At 36.9% G+C, this 21,130-nt stretch overlaps 1 protein-coding gene across 3 annotated transcripts in view; it reads left to right on the top strand.

Annotated features, from left to right (window-relative positions):
- The window catches only part of MAN1A2 (mannosidase alpha class 1A member 2), a 130,694-nt gene that overhangs the window by 62,821 nt on the left and 46,743 nt on the right, over positions 1–21,130 (top strand). For all 3 annotated transcript variants that reach the window (XM_065742195.1, XM_065742194.1, XM_065742196.1), the window contains exons 6-8: positions 18,156–18,250; positions 20,087–20,210; positions 20,613–20,706. In XM_065742195.1, the coding sequence (XP_065598267.1) occupies positions 18,156–18,250; positions 20,087–20,210; positions 20,613–20,706 (313 nt within the window). The remainder of the gene's footprint in view (positions 1–18,155; positions 18,251–20,086; positions 20,211–20,612; positions 20,707–21,130) is intronic.

Genomic DNA, 21,130 nt, shown 5'->3' with positions numbered 1-21,130 from the left:
AAGAAGAACATAGTGACACAGCACAATTCCAGTGGGGATCTTGGAAAAAAATTGAGTTCATTTTTCAAGTACTTATTTTTTCATCCTTCTTGTCTACGTTACTAAGAATTATATTTGCAGAAGGACAAGTTGCAGGCAATCTTTCTGTTGTACTGATCTGTGGTCTCTTAGAGGGAGGCCTGAAGGAGAAGTGAAGCATGGAATCTTGCTGCTCTATTTCCATTATAGCAACTTAAGGACTGAGCTTGCCTTCGTAGCAGTGAGCCGTTCTCTGCCTCCAGAGTCTACCAGGCTTAGTTCTTACCCTTACTTTACCCTGATGATCTGATCCTTACCCCAATGTTGCAAATCTGCCTTTAAAACTAATTGCTCTGGCACCTTCTTCGGGAGACAGCTTTTGTAAGTGCTCAGTGAAATTCCAGCCCTTTTACATTTTCACCCTAATAAAAGGCATAAAAAGCTGTCAGACGTAAGAAACAAAGACTGCTTCTAGCAAAGTTCTTTCATGAAGAGTAGTCTTAGCTGCTTGTGTTTTTCAATTTGTGCCAAGGAGCAGTTGCGACAGCTAAGCTGTGGAACTGTTACAAGGAGTTGTGATACTTACTGCAGTATAAGTGAGCTCAGCAGCATGGTTAGGAATGCTTTCTTTGTAGAAATTTTCATTTCTGTCATTGGGACCACAGATCACCTTAAGTATTATGCGATTACTGAAATATTCAAGCATTGAGCAGCAGAGCAGTCCCACATAATCAAGAATGTTGATCTTGTCTATGGATAACTTAAATTAGAGCATACCCTTGGGGTTGTTTGCCATGAACATGAATGACCTCAGAGGAAGATCAGTGATCACCAGTAACTGGATTTTTTAGATAAATCAATAAGTACTCTGGTACTAGCATGTTAACGAAAATGGTTTTGCCCCATTGTGTAGATGAGTGCAGCTAAAACTGAATGCTTTGCCTGCATTTTAAGACTGGGCGCTCTCTTATGTTGTGGCTGCTGAGCTGAGTATTGTCTTTTAAAAATATTTTTATAGTATCAGTCTCATCGGTGTATTTTAAATACTTAATGATTTGTCAAAGAACATTCCTGTCGAGTGGTCATATATATTATCTTTATTTTCCAGTAGAAGTACTCATAAATAAGTGTTCAGGCTGCATTTACTTCAAATAATTTGGCATATAGGATTGCTTCTGGTACTTCAGAGACTACTTAATTGGCCAAGTTGGATAATTTCTCTGCAGTATATCAGCATGAATTAGATGAGCAAGGAAGTTTGAGTCCTTTCAATAATCGAGCCCAGCAGACAAATATATTCCTCTGATGAACTTCTTGGAGTTGCTCCTTTCCCAGCTAAACCATTGAAAACATCTTCAGTATATGATTTTTCAATCTGGTCTTTTCCTTTCTATCTACACAAGGGAAGGAATTCATCAGCTCAGGTTTGAGGAATGCTTTATTTCTTTTTGTAACTGCGTTCAGACATGAGGAGACCATTTTCAGCCACAGTGAAGACAGTTAAGTCTGATCCAAGTATTTGTTGTTTTGCATGATTAGTTTATGAACACGTAGATGGGCTTATTCCTCTAAGGGAAGTCTTTATTTAGTGGTAGGATATCCTTCCTGTGTTTTTCAAGCTATCATTTATTTGCTTATATTCCCTTCCTATTACAGTCTGTCAGCATGATCTGTATCCTTTTCTTCATTGTATGGAGAGGGTAATTGTGCATGATGGGATTTGATCTATTTATCAGCCACAACGCTAGATATTGGTCATAGCATTTAAATATAGCTATTAGGTTAGTTGGAACTGTCCCATTTACTGCTCTAATTAGAAAAATGTTACTTTAAAGAAAAATATTTAGCATAACTAGTAGTATGACCCTGTGGTCTCCATAATATATTTCAGCTGTCATGCTACATGTCTTGCTTAGATTGTCATCGCATATGGTCATGGTTTTAATAATGCTGTTTACTGTTGATAATATGCTTACTCAGTTGTGTCAAATGAGGTAAACAGAGTTAAAACGTACGAATTATTATCTAATTTAACTGGATTGTATCTCAGTAATGCCTGGAACAATCCTCTAACTTCTGGAGCCAATGTAGTCATTATGCTTTAGAGATGACTGTGATATGGTTGGTAATATAACAGTAATAGAAATGAAATGTTAATTTTGCATTCTTTAGAGTAAACACCGGATGTGTCAGCTTAGGGTCAAAATCAACTTTATCTAAATTAAAAAAAAAATTATAACTTTTTTGTGGCCACATTAAGCCTCGTGTATTAGTTTTTTCTTGTGTGTCCAGCTGGCAAAAATACTTTTCTTTAGTTATGAATCCAAACTTCTAATAATTTTGAGCTATCTTCACTAAGACATTATTTAGCTTTCTCCCAAGAACATAATCTTCCTTTGTTTGTTCCAAGTTAATTCCAGATGTATTCTATAAGAGAGGTCTGTTCCTTAACTTCTTATCCAAACTTAAAAATAATCTTCATATAATTCTATTGTACGTAATCCATGAGGATAGAAATGGTTAATGAGAGTGTTATGTATATACTGAGACCAAAACAGATTAAAACACTGCATTCAATACAAAAAAGGATACTATTCTAAGTTACATTTTTATTATGAGATTCCAGTTGGCTATTCTTTAAATTCTCTTCACAGAGGAGGATGTGGTTGCTTTGTTTTCTGGAGATCAGCCATACTGTATAGCTTGTTTATCAGGGTGCTGCACTGAAACTTCATGGTGCCTGTTGAGCTCTCTGATTTAAGATTTTGTTCAAGATCAGTCTTGTTTTTTGGTTACTTTTTCTCAGGCTAGCATAAAATCTTCCTATGTATGTTGGTATGAGCACATTTGTTTCTCAGCACAAACCAGTTATTTGATTGGTATTGATTGGATATATGATTACATTCTTCTCCTTTTAGTCTCTTTTGTATATCTGGACCTTTTAGGGCACTGGAATAGCTGATACTAATCTGAGGAAGGACAGCAGTGTAGATTTGTAAAATCACTACCTGTCCAAAACACTCTGAACTTCTGGTGCAAAAAAGCAACAACCATGTAATCAGTAAGAGTGAATGGCACCAAGTAGAAATGATCTGGCTGATTTTTCTGCGTTAATGCTGAAACTATAAAGCTTGCCAACACACCACCACTAAAAGCTATAGTAGAAGTTACAGAATAGTTCTGTGAAGAGCGCGCCTGAATTATGTCCAAGTGATGAGAATAGTCTACTGAGAGACCAGGAGTTGCATTGTCCCCAAGACAATGTTCCCTTGGACAGTATCTGCTGCCAGAAGCTGATATAGGGTATCATACTGAAATCTTCAGCAGAAAAGGGTTTTCCTCAGAGTAGGCTAAATTAAATATTAAATAGGCTAAATTAAATAGCTGTAATTTTTGCTAAGCTATCCCCATGTTTAGTTGGGGAAGAAATGATAAATTCAAGGAAGACCTCACAGACTAATACTGTCAGGATAAACAAGCTGCAGTTCCTTGTTAGCTATGTGAAGTTTTTTAGCTCATAAAAGCAGATATAAATTCCTAGAGCATCTTGCAGCTTCTAGGCCCGCTGTTTCTCGTATCTGAAGACCATCCAAAAGACAGCAGTGAAGATGCTGAAACATAGTAGGATCAGATTTTTTTTTTTTTTCGCTTCCAAGCCTTTCTGAAGGCACTGTAAGACTTCCTGCTTTCCAAATGAGAATTTGTTCAAGGAAGGAGTCAGACAGCTGTAGAGTCCAGGAGATGCATGTATGCAGAATAATCCTATAATTGAATATGTGAAATGGTCATAGGACCAGTAAAGCATGAGCAAAATCAAGGACAGTGTCACTATGCTTCCACAATTAAAGAAGATATCAAACTTAACTGCGTTGTTTGAAATACTCTAATCATTTACAACTGCATTTAATGTGCTGCTGTTTTTAGTTCTCTGTGGTTCCTGCCAAATGGCTATACCCACTGCTAGAATAAGCATGATACTTAAATGCCAGGTGTCTGTTCTTGAAGAATAGGTAGATAAAGTCCAGAACTTTAAAACAAATCTGGAGAAGTAGTAATCTCTTCATGGTGACCCCAATTGTAGGCATGCTCACTGCCCCTAAGGAAGGATGCTGCAGCATCTCCCCGGAGGTTAAAAGCCATTGAGTCCTGTTACTCTCCTGCTATCACAGTTATCTTCACCAAAGAAGGAGGGAAGTCAACATAAGTGAATTTCTGATATGGGTGGAGCCAGTGAGGCTGGCTTAACCCTTCACTGCAGGAAATGTGCCCATTGAGAAGGGACTGGCAGGCAGTAATCCCCTCCCAGTTCTTTGATAGCTGACGAAGTCAGTTTTCTGAGTCAACATTTGCAGGAAAAACAGGAACAGCAGGAGGGGAAGCAGCAGTGTCAAGATCTTCTAGGTGTTCTACAGGACCTCTTTTTACTCGTTCCTTCCTCCAACAAGTTTTCACTGTATAGCGACTCAATTTTGTGTTATGGAACAAGTCCTAGCTGTGCAGAAATGAGTGCCACCAACTGATGGTTGCAGAGTTGTTAGCATCTCCTCAGCTGATGGGGTCTCCTACCTTCTACATGTCAAGGCTGCACTTTTCCCATGGCCACAGCCCCGTCCTTTTCTGTGACACCATGTGGCAGGCCTTTGTTGCCACAAGTGTACTAGGGCTTGGTGTTGCCCAAGGCACTTGATAAACTCCAAATAGCAGCATTCCTTCCCCCTTGCAACAACTGCATGGATTGGAAGATGCTGGCACTGATGATAATGCCTCAAGTATTTTGATAGTAAACATCCATTAATACATCTTGTTTTGGCCTACAGTACTTTCATACTTTCACCTTGACTAAGCATTTTTGACATTTCCCATGTAATTCACAGCACGCTTTATATCTTGTTCTTGCTGTTTGTGTATGCATTAGGATTTGAGAGAGATCCTGAGTATTTGGAGGGGTGGAAACTGTATCCTCTGATCTTGAAAGGAGGTACCTGGAATGACAATATCCAGGAGCTTGATGTGGAGCATCTTTATGTCCAGGGAGAAAGCAGGATGCAAAATATAAGTCACTGTCAAGATACTGAAGCAGTGGAAGGAAGTTAACCCAGACAAAGAAAATCAGAGGCATATGGTGTTATGTGGTTGTTGGGTTTTTTTGTTTTGTTTTGTTTTGTTTGTTTCAGTGCACGCTTTCTTTTTCAAGTACATAGATTTTACCCAAGTTAAGATGGATCTTTTACATGTGTGAAGTTTCACTGTTCTTCTGAGATTTGCCTTTGAGAAACTGTTCTTTCAGTCTAAATAACTTAAGACAGTTGAGGACGTTTAGCTGAAGTTTTGATTTGAATGTTTTTCAAATGTCATCACTTTTTGTGGATTGGCATAATCATAATTATGCTTTTCTGTGTACTACTTTTTTAATGTTGATTTCTGTGAGTAAGCCTAGTTCTTTCCGATACTCAAGTATTCATTGCTTGTTTGAAATGGTTGCTGTGTGGGGTTTTTAATTTGTATCACAGGTATTTTATCTGAGGTGCAAAATTCTGCCTCCCAAGTCTGCCTACAAAGATAAACTTTTCCTGTAGTAGGTGTGTGAGAGGTGTGTGGTTCTTTGGACAAAATGATGGACAAACGCCTGTGTCTCCAATTGTGCGATGTAGGCTTCAACTGCAGAATGCACCCTCTTAAGATTGTCCTTTTGAGCATGAGGTACCCTTCCAAAGGATACATGCTCAATGCACACAGTGCCACAGGTTCTCCTCTGTTCAAGATCTGATGTGGAGATTCTTGTAGTATGCTTGGGAAGTATTCCTCTGTTCTGGAAGTGTGTGAAATGCAGGCCCAAGAGGAGAGATGACCAAGGCAGAGCTTCTCATCGCTCCCTTTCTGTGGAGTAGTCTTGATAAATGTGCATCTTAACACCTGTTTTTGCATGTACCTAGGATGTACTTGCTATTCTTACCTTTTCTGCGCAGTGACACTGATATGTTACCATAAATGTTCGTTCTGAAGGTTTGTAATACTCTTTTAAGGGTACTTCTGCTAACTTCAGGCATCATCAAATGAGTAGCGAGTATACTTGTGGGTAAAACACTGGAGAGATCTGGGCCTACATATTTCTGAAGCAAGATTAACCAGAAATGGAAATGCTGTGGGTGGTGGTAGTCGCCATAAACTCAGACTTAACTCTCTTGATTAGCATCTAATGGGAAGCCTGTAATAAAACCAAAGATTGAGGCAGTAGCATCTTGCCATAGAAGTTCAGCAGCAGCTGTTTGCAGCAGTTTCCAGTTGTTGTGTGTTCTGATTTATAAAGCATGTGAAAAACCAGGATTAATAAGTGATAGTTATCTGCTTTGCCCAGAGATTACTTGTTAGCAGTCTGTAAAGAGATCTGTGAGGTGTGCTGGTGCCCCACTCTCCTGTTAGGAAAACCAGGCATCTTACCTGCGAATGACATTTGTCTGTGGAGTGGGTCCTTGTTGGGTGCTTGGTTTTTTCATGAAGTGGAGCTTCACCAATCATTCAAATTCCTAATGTGGTTGTCAGCAGTATGTAAAATATTTCTGCTGGCTGTAACTCCTGGCAGAAGTCTGAGGAACAACAGTGTCAGTTGTACAAAGAACTAGCATCAAGTAAAGAAAACAAAGCAAATATTATTTAGTGACTGTTGTATGATAGTGGCAGAAGGATACTAATAGCATTATGACAGTGTTATTGTTTACTGCTGATTTATCAGTACAATAAAAATAATAGCTTACAGATTTTTTGGAAGAAGTTATTTCTTTATAGCATTTGCAGTGTCAAAAAGATTAATGTGATTTACCTATACCAGCCTTATATGCAAACAGTTCCCTTATATGATTGTTCTTTTCACTTTTATAAACACCATGAAAATTACACATCTTTCTGGGCAAGGTGATTTAATTTGTGTGGATAAGTTCAGCCTGAAATCTGTCATTTGGAAAGCAAGGGCTGTTACTTACTCAATGCTCTATTGACAAGTAATCAAAGTAAACCTGTTTCAGGATTTATTATTTTTTTCCCCAGGAAACAGACAGTCAATCTTTCTTGTGTTCAGGAAGATTCTTTAATAGAATTGTTTGCCAGTGGATACACCTAAAAATTGACTAATATATATGAAGTATAGGTCTTCACAAGCAAGACAGCATTTTTTGTGAGCTGGTTTTGTGTTAGTATAACTGTATCTGTGAAAGAAATTAAATATATTTGATTTGTCAAAAAGTTAAGAACTCAAATGAGATAACGGCATTGTGTACATCCTATCCAGTAAAGATTTGCAGGTTATTGCTATGGGACAAGCTGCTTACTCGTAAGCATCTGGGGCAACTCAAGGGTATAACTCAGACCTGACAGCCTGAGAAAAAAATCTCTTCTTGAGTTTTAAAGCAGTACCATGCCTAAGTGCAGTTCATAATCTTTGTACAGTTTCTGTTTGTTAGGTCTGTAGAAAACATTTCCTTGACTGGCAGATTATAGTTAGCCTAATGATGTATTGCTGCATGTCAGTACAGCATAGCACCAGTAGATGTGGAAATGCGGAGTGAAGTTAATTCATTGCAGTTTTGTTTCCTTTGCTGTAGGTTGGATTGGAAGTAGATTTGATCATTCGTATAACATGCTTTAAAGTGGTAGAATTAAAGGGTGAGCTTTTTTAACAATAGAAACTGTGTAATAATATCTTGTCTTAAAGCTTGGGTCACGTTCACCTAAAGGGTTTTAAAAGCTAAGAAAAAATAGATCACTTGTTGGTACTTGTGTGATGAGTATTTCCTGTTGGTCACGTCTATTAGTTTTTGTCTCCCCCTTCAGTTGTGCAGTAGTCGTACTGATGCAGATGGACACTGCTATCAGCAGTGTATTAAAACTGTTACCTTCTAAATGTTCATTTACTGGCAGTTCTGTTGACAGTATAAAACACCAACAAGTTTCCTATATTAGCTTCTGCACTAAGGGTTTTCATAATTGATTTCATTTCAAGAGGAAATAGGGATTCTTCTTGGTCAGCTGAAAGCGCAGTTTATTTTTTTTTTAAGCTGCTCTTTTCAATTTAAAGCAAAAATAAAATAAAATTCCAGACATTATCTCATTTTAGCACAAGGCATCTTTGGCTGGTTTTACATTTTGAAACTTATTTACATTCAGTGCTTTAGATTTTCATCTTTTAAAAGGATTTGAATATTAAAATCTGCGTAGAGAAGAGCAGATACTGAGAAAAAATAAACACGATGAATGCTACAAAGACAGCTAACCAAAACCAGTAGAAACTAGCAAAAAGTCACTTAGAAAAGTCTTGCTGCCTCTAAGTATGCGTGATAAAGATGAGCTTTTCAAATCCATTAGGTATCAAGAGGTTGCTAAGCCATCTGCATTCTGTATTACAATTTATTAATTGGAAAATCAGAAAATCTCTTTGAAGAAATGACTGAGAAACTCTCTGCCCTAGTAACATTCATTTTTCTAATTCAAAATATAAAGTTTCATACAAATGCATAAGCTGAAAGAATGTATATTCAGAAAAGGTCATTTAAACTGACCTAGGCCTCTGTGAGTCAGTCCATTTTTCACTCCTCCTCCCCAGCATCAAGAATTGAGTTAACAGACGATGAGATCATCAATCTAATAAGGATTTGATAATAAAATTGTTCTAATAACAATTTATAGCTGTCTGTTGATTTGCTAATGTTGAAATGGCGTGTATGTAGAAAACTCTTTTGAAATTCAGTCAGTTGATACATTTGACCTGTACAAATAAAATCAGTTTTTTTATTGATGCAGATGCAGGCTGTTAGTTATAAGGAAAAAAAAACCCAAAGAAAAAGAAACTTACAGAACCAACAACAGTAACCAATTTGACCAGATCAGCAGAACAGTGGAATGTGTTTTGCGTGGCTGTGACTTTGATGAAGATGTAGAACTTACCTCAGCTTGAATTTGAGCTTTTGATTTGATATCCTGTGTGGGACAAGCCTGTAAGGATTGGATTTATGAGTTCTGAAGATGAAGAAGAATTTATTTCTGTTTATGACATTAATAAAAGTTAATTGTTGCTACAATGTAAGCTTCTTGGTAATCATGTTTTAAAAAGGATGTATAAAAGCATCAGAAATAGTAGAAAAAATTATGAAAAGATACAGAAATGTCCTGGATGCATTGATAGGCAGTGTATGATATATGATTCAATCTAGATGAGTCCTGGGGAGAAGTGTTTCACTCTGATATCAAGTAGTATTTAAAGTTAACTTGGTATTTGTACTTTATACAAAAGATTATATCATTGCTCTTAGCCTTTCTATTTTTTGATGGGAAGGCATAAAAGAAGAAAATCCTTGTCTTCTTCTTCTGGCCTGAAGATGTATGAATTATTTTGCAGGATATTTTGTAGGGTATTTCTCTTACAATTTTCCAAAATATATGTTGTTTTTTTTCTAGTATCTTGCAGAATTTGTGCATCAATGAAGATTTTATTTAACTGAATATGTCTGTAAATCTTTGAAAATAAAGTATTTCATCCTTAAAAAAAAAAAAGGAAAACACAACAAAACACTGTTCACTTTCACGTGCAGTGTAATGAAGTATATCTGACATTGTGTAATGGATATGTTTTGTAAATGTAAAAGCTTGTATGGTAATTTCTTGTATGTTTTTTTTTTTTCAGTGATTTTTGTACTGTATTTTGTCACATCATACCAGTGGGAAGAGGGAGTGTACATAGTATGAGTGTACATGGATGAAATTACATGTTGCTTCTCACTGTTTGGCTTTTTGTAAAGGCAGATACGCTCTAAGGAGGACTGAGTCATTTATGCTGAAGTCTAAAGGGGCAATCAAGATTGTTTTGAAATTGAAAGTTTGGCAGCACATTGAAGAGAAACAGGAGACAGGAATAACTGTGAAAGTAGGAGCTGATTCAATGTTTAAGCACAGCTGAAGGACAAAAGAGGTGACATGGCAGACAAAAGTATTGGGGAAATTAAGAAGATATTTGACATGTGTGGAGAACATATCAGGAGCAAATATTCCAGAAAAGCCAGAGTTTAGTAACAGGAGCTGGTAGATATCTTTTACTGTATGGAAAAGACTCTACTTCAGAACTTTTTTTTAGGTTTCCTAGTACACTGTTTCATTTCCAGAATTTGTGGAGATAATGGATTATCAGTTGGGTTGGGTCCTTTAGGACCATATTATAGCCTGTTTCTTTGCTTACTAGAACACTTGGTGGTTGCAAAATGTTTTTGATCGCTGATTAAAACATACTCCACCAAGATAGGGTTATACAATTTACTTTGCCTGGATACCTTTCTCTAGAAAGGCATCTTAAGTGACAGATAATTTAGGGTCAGTTCTAGATCAGAATCTACTCTGATGAAAAACTGTTCTGCCAGTGTTTGTGATTCCCACTTAGAATTAAATCAGGCAAAGGAGATAATGGATAATAAGAAAAGCTTTTTTCAGTATGTCAGTAGTTAAAAAAGGTGACTAACAATTGTGTTCTGCTACTGAATGAAGTGCATGTCCTGGTAGCAGGGAATGCTGCGAAGCCAGAGCTACTGAATGCCTTTTTTGCTTTAGTCTTCCCTACTAAGACTGCTCCTCAGCAATCCCAGATCCTGGAGGGTAAGAGTCTGGGGAATGGAATGCTTCCCCTTGGTTTAGATGGGTCTGATCCGAGAGCATTTGGCCAAACAATGCAATGAAATCTGTGGGTTCCAGTGGACCTGAAGGTCGTACTGCCATTCAGCAAGACCTAGCCAGACTAGAGAGTTGGTCAGGAACAAACTTGATGAGGCTTAGTGAGAGAGTGTCGAGTCTTGCACCTGGGGAGAAACAACTGTATACATCAGTACAGGTTAGGGGCTGACCTGCTGGAGAGTAGCTCTGAAGAGAGGGACCTGGATGTCTGGGTGGACGGCAGCAGTGTGCCCTAGAGGTCAAGAAGGCCAGTGGCATCTTAGGATGCACAAAAAGAGTGTGGCTGGCAGGTCGAAGAAGGTGATCTACTCTGCCCTGTGAGGCCACATCCGCAGTACTGTGTCCAGTTCTGGGCTCCTCAGTTCAAGATAGATGGGAATCTCCTAGAGACAGTCCAGCTTAGGGCCACAAAGATGTTAAGGATCTGGAGCACCTCCCATATGAGGAAAGGCTGAGAAACCTAGGACTCTGCATTCTGGAGAAGGCTGAGAGGGGATCTCATCATGGTTTATAAACATCTAAAGTGCGGGAGTCAAGTTAATGGGGGCAGACTCTTTTCAGTGGCAAACAGCCATAGAATGAGGGGCAGCAGACAGAAACTGTAGTGCTGGAGGTTCCATACTAGCTCGTGGGAGAACTGTCAGAGTGACAGAGCACTGGAACAGGCTGTCTTGAGAAGTTGTGGAGTCTCATTGTCTGGAGATATTGGAAACCCACCAGGCGCTTTCCTGTGTAATTTAATCTAGGAAACCTGCTTTAGCAGGTGGGTTGGAATAGGTGGTCTCCAGAAGTCCTTCCTTACCCCTGCAGTTCAGTGATTCTGGTACTTGTGTTTCTTGTTGATAATTTCTTTCATAGTCTTTTGTTACTACGTTCTCTGCTTTGGTTCTCCATTCATTTTTCTGGCCTTAATCCTCACCTACTTTTTGCTTCATTCTTTCTGCTCTTGGTCATGTCCTTTAATTTCTTCTCACTGGTACTTCAGTTTGTGTAAGTTGGGGGAAGGGAAGCCCTACTTTTACCGTTTCGGCTTTGCTGCTGGTAAAGCTCTGTGCTGATCTTCCCTTTGATTACTCTTTTGTTTTGTTCCCTGATGGCCATCCACATGCATTTTATCTTCCACATTCAGCTGTTTTGCTCTAATTCAATCTTTCTTGCTGCTTGCAACCAGTGGAAGGACGTTAAGCTAGTTAATGGATGTTTTCTGTACCCTCGTGTCTGGTTCCCTGAGACACACAAGTTCCCACAACAAGAAGTTGTTTGAATGGTAGGTGTTTTTAGAAACCTACTTGCATCTTTTGAGCGTGTGTAGTTAGATGTGAGTGATTCTTCTTGGTAAGCTGTGCAAATTCAAGATCGTTGGTTCTAGAAGGTGACTAATCTGTCAGGTTAGATGGCTTGTATGTGCAAGCAAGGAGTTCAGTTAAGAAAAGAAGGAATAACAGAAGAAAAAGAAATATTTCCTGGTCTGAAAGCAACTTTCTTGTAATAGAAGAAAAAATTAATAGAACAGAGAATTAACTTAAAACATCCATTTCCTGGCTTACCTAGGCAGTTCATTATATCTTGCTGGAATTATCTTGTTTAGGAGATACTTATATGCCAGATTCTCATAGCATTTGTTCCATGATTTTAGCAGACTGAGAGGGGATCACCTCCAATATGAAGGCTATTTAAAAATGGTCAGAGTTTAACTTTGAAACTAATGCCAAGAAAGTGAACAGAAATTTTGCAGTTTAATTGGGATACTGTTAACCAGTGCCAGGCAGTTTAAACGTGATTAGCTGTTTTTCCAACGCATGCCAATTTTTTACATTTAGGTCTTCTAGAGCAAAATTTTCAGATACTTCTAGCAAGTTAATAATGCACAAACTTTCAATGTAGATTTTTTTTTTTTAATATATAGGTAATATGAAGCCAGTGAATATTTCATTAGCTTGTAAGATGGTGTAGTCAGCACTTACTAGATTCCTCATGTTTGTTTTACAGGAAAACAGCTTTGGAAAACAAAAGAAAAAGATAGTGTCATTTGAGGATTCTGTTTGCAAATTCTTAGGTACTGGTAGAAAACTACAATAGCGTATATTATTTTTTGTATTGAAGAAGCTGTATTTGAATGTATTGTTCCTTTGTGAAATATAAACAGGTAAAGTTGTATTATCTAGATTTAATTGATGTAGTTTAAGTATTTCCATTTGTTTGTTTTTCTGCTTGTTTTTGGATTGAATCAAATTGTAAGGTAGGATGAGAAAAGCATCTAAGTGCCTAATTCTGATTTAGGAGCTTCTACTTTTTTCCTATGTCGTCTAGTGCATTCAGGCTGATGTGATATTATGTTTATATGATAGCTAGTTTCTTGCCTTCTCTTTTGCATGTGCCTTCTGTTTGGAGAGGCTGGGTGTGCGTGTGTGTAGGGTGGGTATGCTGAACACAGAATTATGACATAATTCTCTCAAAACTGTCTAGGGCATCTGGAAAGGATATGGGGACTTGTGTGATGAATAGATCTGTACAGTCCTTTGGGCTTTACTAAGCTTTTTGTTTCAGAAATAGAGTGCAGAATGCAATTACAGCTTTTTCCTTGAAGTTTGAATAATTCTTGTACAATGCTTAAGAAATTTTTTACAAGGTAAATCTCTAGACAGAGTCATTAAGGTTGACTAGGCTTATGTAGCCATCAATTTTAGATTGAAGGCAACTGTTATATCACTCAATTTAATATATCATCTGGAACTGGAGAGGTCTTCCTTCCCTGCTACTGTTCTTTATTTCAGATTGTTAACAAAAGCATATCTTGTGGGGAGGTATTCAGTATGATGTTTTTTTTCTGTATGTAAAATGTTTGTATTATCTGCAGTGTCACTTGTTAAACAGAATGTCAGCATAGTCAACATGTTTTGAAAATGATGTGAATCTTAGAAATCATCTTTGCAAAAGCATTTTTCTTTGCATGGAAATAAACAAAACAACAATTCGATTATTATTAAAGAGAAGATAAATGACTAGATTAGCATGGATGAAGCAAGCAGCAGTTGCAGTACATTCAGAGTTGTTGATTTTGAGTTTGCTGAATTGGTAATGTTTTTTTGTTGTTTCTATTTTGGGAAAAGACAAACAGGTAATTGGGAGTATCCAGCATGGATTTGCAAAGAGGAAGTGATGCTCAAACAACTCAATAAGCTTCTACAATGGAATTACTGGGTTGGTAGATTAGGGGAGAGGTCTGGATGTTGTCTGCCTTCACTTTAGGAAGACCTTCAATGCTGAATTCCATAAGATACAGAGAAGCTGCCAAAATGTGGGCTGGATGAACAGATAGTGATGTGTATTGAAAACTGGCTCAAGGAATGTGCCCAGAGGGTGGTATTTAGTGGCACAAAGTCTAGTTGGAGGTCAGTAACTATTATTGGTGTACTCTAGGGGTCAGTACTGCATTCACTTCTGTTCAGTATCTTAATTAATGATTTGCACCTGCTGAGTGTACCCTCAAGACGTTTGCAAATAGCACAGAACTAGAAGGCATGGCTGATCCATCAGAGGGTCACTCTGCTGTCCAGAGGGATCTGGACAGGCTGGAGAAATGGTCTAACTGGAACCTTGAGCAGTTCAACAAATGCATAATTGAGGGAGGTGATTCTTCTCCTCTGCTCCATAGTGGTAAGGCCACTCCTGGAGTGCTGGGACCAGTTCTGGGCTCCCCAGTATGGGAGAGATGTGGTTATACTGGAGATAATACAACAATGGGCTGTGAAGATGTTTAAGGGACAGGAGGATCTCTTGAATAAGAAAAAGCTGAGATAGTTGGAAATGTTTAACCAGGAGAAGAGTTGAGGAAACTGATAATATAAATACCTATATATAAATATTTGAAGGGAGCATACAAAGAAGACAGAGCCAGTTGGCAGCATAGTCACATTGTAGTCTAGTTTCCAGTTAATTCCTGTAGTTTTCAATCTTAGACTTCTGAGATGGATTGGAGTTTGTCCATGTTTTAATTTTTTTCTGTTATGCAGCAAGTAATATAAAATCACAGTGCGTCCCTTTGTAGGACACGTCTTCTCTTATCTAAAGATTTTGTCTTTTAGAAATTCTAAGTCTTGTTTGTCCAGTGCTTGGTAATCATTATAGCTCACAAGAGACAGTGAGAGGCCCTTAACTAGCGTCATGTTATGACAACATCTGCAAATAGACCTTTGTTGAACTTTTGCTGTGAATCAGTATACCTGCATTTATTTAATTCTGCATCTTTTCACCACTGTAGATATAGTTTGTAACTGCCTTGCTCAATTTTGTATCAGTACAGGTTTATTTTCTCCAGGACAAATTCTAGGTGCTATAGATTTCAACTGTCATTACTCATATATATCTGTAAAATATAGCTGAAGTACCTTCCCACTTTTATTTTATGCTGTGATACATCAACTGTTACCTGAGTTACCTTGTTCACCGAGCGTTATTCTTGAGGGTTTGAATATAGTCTTGTCAGATACTCAGTTTGTAACTGCATTCAATATTTTAATGGATCTGCATTGTCATCTGACTTCATGCTTGTTGTTTTGTATTCTTAACATCTGCAGAAAACACATAATTTTTGTATGTATTGGCTTTGTGTGTACTGAAAAATTTACTGTCTTGTGTCTTCTCTCAAACGTCATTCTCTAGACTAAAAAAACACGATTGTTTTACCATTTTATATGTTTTCAAGACATCTATTCATTTTGTTTCTTCTCTGATCTTCTTGCTCGTATTGTTCTTGAAATTTAGTGTTTGTCAATTGGGAATTCCCATGACTGGAACAGAATCTGTTGGTTCAGCTCTTTTTGAAAAAATAAATTACTCATATTAACTGTATGATAAATAATCACACTGTCTGCTGTCATTACATTATTTGGAAGTTAGAGCCTAATGCATTTACTGCTGTTCTTACGTTATGTCTAAAACTTAGCAGCAGAAGCTATTTTGATTAGCTCAGTAGAGCTCCAGAAGTAGTAGTGAGATATTCATTCATAGCACTCTGAGATAGCAGTAAGCAAAAAGGGAACCCTGATATAAAATAGCGGCCTGTCTGCAGTGAATTCTAGTGTTTACTTGGATGAGAAATATAAAGGTACAGTTTTACTCATAGGTGCTAAATCAGTAGTACTTAGAATCCTCAGCTTAACAGAGGTAACAGGAGGACGTCTCTAGTCACAGCAAGTTTTCCACAGGTATTATTGATGTCACTGCCTGAGCTAACAGTCACAACTTTCCACTGACTCACTGGCTTTTGGGTTTCTCACATGCTGAAATGGCTGGCACAGTATTGCTTTCCCTGTCCTTGCTTGGATTCATGAACTGGTAGCTCCAGCTCAGCCTGTGCTTTATATACCATTTCTAAAAAACTGTTTCCAATTAGTTTTTTCCCTAAATTGTTGCAACACATTTAAAATTGAGCAAAAAATAGATAGTGGTGCAGAAATAGAAAAATTCTTCTAGTGAGGATGTTTCTAGAGGCATTCTCCTACTGAATATTCTTGCCATAATGTTCAGTGTCCTTTATTGGTAAGAGTAATAGAAACACATAATTTTATGTGTGGAGTTTTCAAAGGGTGCAGGATCCAAAAATGGAAGGTAAATAAATTTGTGGCAGAAGTGTCTTTCCAAGCTGTGTACCATACTTGTAATTCTGTTCTGGAGTAAGCATTGAAGTTGCATTGGAGAGGTAACTCACTGCAGGTGATTGTAGTGGATCTATCTGGTCTTGACCTGTCCTGTACTTAAAAAACTGAAGATTTCAGCATGTGTTTTTGACATGCCTTCATAGATACAAAGCAGGTAATCTGTATTTATCTGAGCCAAGATATATCATTTGTTTTTCTTCAGGGCTTCTCTTTTCCCAGTTACCATATACACCATCTATACTGTCTCTCCTATTTACACTGTATCTTTCTGTTTTAACTTGGTCCTTTATCCAAAGTCAGAGCATTTTCTGAATTTTACTGTTAAGTTTCTGCATATTTTCTCAGATTGTCTCTTGCCAGTATTGTTACTGAAAATCATTCAAGCCATATTGCTTCTGTTGCTTCACAGTTCCATCAAATTCTATTCTGATGATTCCAATATCCTCTTTGTCTGTTTAGACATACCTCATCTTACAATTCATTTAGAGTACCTGTGTAGAAGTCTTTTCCTGGCTCATTACTTTCAGATCCGCCTTCCTCTCTCCATAGTCCACTGCATCAAATGCAGTTAGATGTCATCTTTAATATTCTTTTTTTGTCTGTTGCATGTCTTACTAGTCACCTTCTAAAATATTAAGATATTGATCTTTTCCTCACCTTCATATGAAAAATGAGAATGGTCTTGATTGCTTACGTTATCATTCCCCAGTATGCACTTTTTCTTTTCCTCCTCTAGACTTCACAAAGAGGAGAAATATGTTTTATCAATCCAACAGAGATATCTTTTAGACTTCCTCAAAGCTTTTATATCTCTTGATTTTAGAATATCGATCAGGTAGTTAATGATAGTTTTTGTTGGTTTTTTTTTTTCATATGTCCACGATGCTTAAGTTACTTAGGGGAACAATAGCTCCTTTTGTTAAATGTTTGCACTGAGTTCATTGAAATGTACGCTAGCTAGTAGCTGGCAAAAACAGTTTAATGTCCTTGGTATCTGCCAAGTATGCCTTCTTGGAATAGATTCTTCCTATAAGCTTAGAAGGATTTTACTCATGTAGCTAATAAACATTAGATTCTAAGTAAAGGTATTACAGGTTTGTGTTCTGAAAGTACATTTTTACAGTCATGAATAACAACGCTGGAAACTAAAAGTCATTTTTTCCTGTCAGTAAATTGTATTTGAAATCAGACTTGAGAGGAAATATTAAGCCTTTTTTTTTAATATATATATTTTAATGTGTTATCAGTGAAAGAAGGGCTTTGGGAAACTGTGCGTTGTTCTGCTTTGACAATGCTCATAAAAAGTTAGCAGCTCTATCTGAATTGAGCATATAGTTAAAAGGATTTTAAGTTTGTAAATTTAAATCACATCTGTGTTATGTGGGAGAGTTCTCTTTTGCTTTTTGCTGCAAAGGTATGCTTGAAAGTATATTTTAAAAATTGCTTTAGTTAGCACTAGAAATAATATTGGTGGAAAGAAGTGGGGGGAGGATTGATATCCCTCTTTCATAGGAATGTAAGCAGTGTTGCTGGTGACCTTGGATTCAGAGATGTTAAAATGACAAGTTTTCTTTTCATGTTCAAATTTTAGTGGTTGGTGTTCATAAAACGAACAAGTGAAAATAAATGAGAAGTTAATATATATATATTTTTTTTGCAATGTAAAGCTTTTCTTATATGAAGAAGTGGGTGGGACGAGGAAATTTCCATCTTTATAGTTCTTGGAGATAAATCAGAATTTGTAACTGTCTGCAATTGATCCTACTATCTTAGGTTTTCAAGATCAAAGCAGTGCAGCTGGCAGGAAAGCTTCTTCCAGCCTTCAACACACCTACGGGTATACCATGGGCAATGGTAAATCTGAAAAGGTAATGAGTTTTCTTTTGTGGGGAGGTGTTTTTCTCCACCTTCCCAAATTTGAAAGAATAACATGTTATTACTAATTCTCGGTAGTCCAATTGTAGAAGATGGTGACAAATTGTTATTTCTGTCACTTAAGGGTAACTTGAATAGTGTTCAGACCATCCGACCTCATTAACTGCAATAAATTGTGATCATTAATATTTTTCCTGATCGTACAATAAGAATTCAACATGCTGTTAGACCATACTGAGTATGTTCTGGCATACGTTGTCCTAGAACTTAAACATTAGTTCTTTAGTCATCACAAACCATGTTCCTATGAAAAATAAAAATGTTTGTGGGCCACAATTTAATGTACAGGTTTTTATGCACTTTGTGAACTATATGTTGCTTTCAGAAATCTCAGAATGTTTGAGGAAGTATTAATTTGTTTTGCAGTTCAGTTTTATATAGGCTAATAAGTGGAAATCTTATGGTCAGCGGAGATGGATAGGCTCCTTTAGGTGACTGTTCAGCTGCATACTGAACTTAGGTTGCCTTGTGGAATAAAATTACACTGTTGAATTTATCTTGTATTGCTTGTTCAATGCTGATTTTTTCCTCAAAATTTTAAAGCACTTTTTGACACAAGGCTTTTTTACATTTTTATGTCAGGGACATGAGAATTTTCTTGTTAATGCATGTACTGTTTCTGTCTCATGGTAATGTGCAGAGCCTGCTGGTATCGCAACAGAAAATACAGTGGCATGCAATGAGGCAGTGGCAATGGCATATGTATATGTGAACAATTACCACTGACATGCAATAAAAGAGAGGACCAGATAGAAGGATTTGAAAAATTAGCAACTTGTATTTTATTAGTATTTTTTTTATGGAACAATTTGTTTTCTTCTGTGTGAGAGATGAACCAAAATTAAACTGCAGGCTATAATTTTGTTTCTATGGTCTTTAAGCAGTGGTTACTGCATTTTTAAAGGTGATCTGTCTTGGCTGAGAAGTGCAAATACTGCTCCATTACTGATGTTTTCCATTTACATTTTTATTCTTTCTAATTTATAATTTTTTTTTTTAAAGTAAGAAGACATTGCTATCTGATTATAGTTTTACTGATAACTGAAATCTTATTTGAGAAAAAGTACAAATAATCTCCAGGAAAATACGGATAACTTAATAAGTTAAGGAACTTAATCCTGGAAGATGGTGGAAAATCATGAAAATCAAATTAAACCACAGGTTATTTTGGAACTGTGACTTAGCAAGATCTCTCTGAGCAAGAAAGACCTATGGTATGATGCAGTCTTTTGACTCCTTATGCCAGTCTGAGGATCTCACAATATTCTGTTTGCTATAAACGTGCGGTTTTCCTATGTAGACACAAATAAGGCCCACTCCCATCTTACTAAAGCATCTAATACTGGCATTAACTGCATCCCACACAAGTAAGGGGAAGACAGCTGATGTTTGACAGAACAAAGAAGCAAATTTTGCTGCTTTAGAAAGTATATTGTCTTATTTGATATTTGCTTTTGATTCTTGTTCTTAGGAATATGGAATGAATAAATGACAATTGAGATTAGGCTTACTATAAAGGCATTAAAAGATGCACAGTCTTGATGCACAGAATTACAATCATGGGTCTTTTTGTTGATGATCTTGTATTTTTTTTTTCCAAGATTTCACCAACAAAACAGTCAGTCATGCCACAAGTACGTTAATCTTAATCACAGATTATTGTTTTGATGTTACTTTTTTATTCGCTGTCGTAGTTGTTACTAGCACTGTGTACAGTAATTACAATTTTTTCTTTTTTCTGATTTTCATATATATTTCTTCAAACTCAGCGGTGTGGGTCGGAACTGGGGCTGGGCTTCTGCAGGCAGCAGCATTCTTGCTGAATTTGGTACTCTACATATGGAATTTGTCCACCTCAGCTATTTAACAGGAGACCCAGTATATTACAACAAGGTGGGTCTCAAATTTAGTTTTTTTCAATCATACTAGTGACTTATATCATTAAAGGAAATTGCCTTTTGTACAGCTTTTTTTGTAATATGGCATTCTGGTTGTGTTTTAGCTGCAACTAAATTCTTTTTTTACCAAGTAGATTGACTTTTTGAAATAGAAACCTTACAACAAAAGGTTTTTTTATTTCTTTCAACAGGCATTTAAAAATCAGAGTTTTAAAAGATGTTTGTGTGTCAATCCTTTAAAAGCAAAAAAAAAAAAAAAAAAAAAAAAGTGAAACCCTCAAGAGCTTCTCAGATCAAATTAAGAAAGCTTATTTCTGAAAAGAAAAATACTAGATTTAACAATATGCAGAGCAGATGGAAGTTGTTAGTGGTGATCCTGATTCTTGATTTAATTTAGGTCATGCACATTCGGAAGTTACTCCAAAAAATGGATCGTCCTAATGGACTTTATCCAAATTATTTGAACCCAAGAACAGGCCGGTGGGGTCAGCGTAAGTATTCTTATTTTATCCATTCATAATTAAAGCTGTATTTCTTTGTTGCTGAGTTGGAGGTTAGAAAATTTATTCTGTAGGGCTTGAGCTGCACAGCTTGAAAATATGAAATCCAAATGAATTAATTTGACTTGAGATTTTCTGAAACCAATTTTTGCCAGTCATTCTCTTTGAATTCATGTGATTTGATCTTATATGGTAAGTTCTGAAAGCAGCTTCCAAACAAATCCGATGCATCTCTTTTAGTTCCATCACTTGATAATATATTTGTTTGAACAGAATGAGATGGAAAAGCAGCTTCCTTCGTTTTGATTTTTTTCCTGTTTTCATCTGCAAGTCATCTGTGTTAGTGTATTACCATTTGTAGGAGTACTCTTTATAGGAGACTGGGGAAGTGTGCATGTTTGTGGTGGTTAAATTT

Source organism: Cyrtonyx montezumae, unplaced genomic scaffold (assembly GCF_038088225.1).
Source record: "Cyrtonyx montezumae isolate F1298 unplaced genomic scaffold, pur_monq_1.0 scaffold_3, whole genome shotgun sequence".
Taxonomy (NCBI): Eukaryota; Metazoa; Chordata; class Aves; order Galliformes; family Odontophoridae; genus Cyrtonyx; species Cyrtonyx montezumae.
This window is presented reverse-complemented; position numbering and strand designations above follow the sequence as displayed.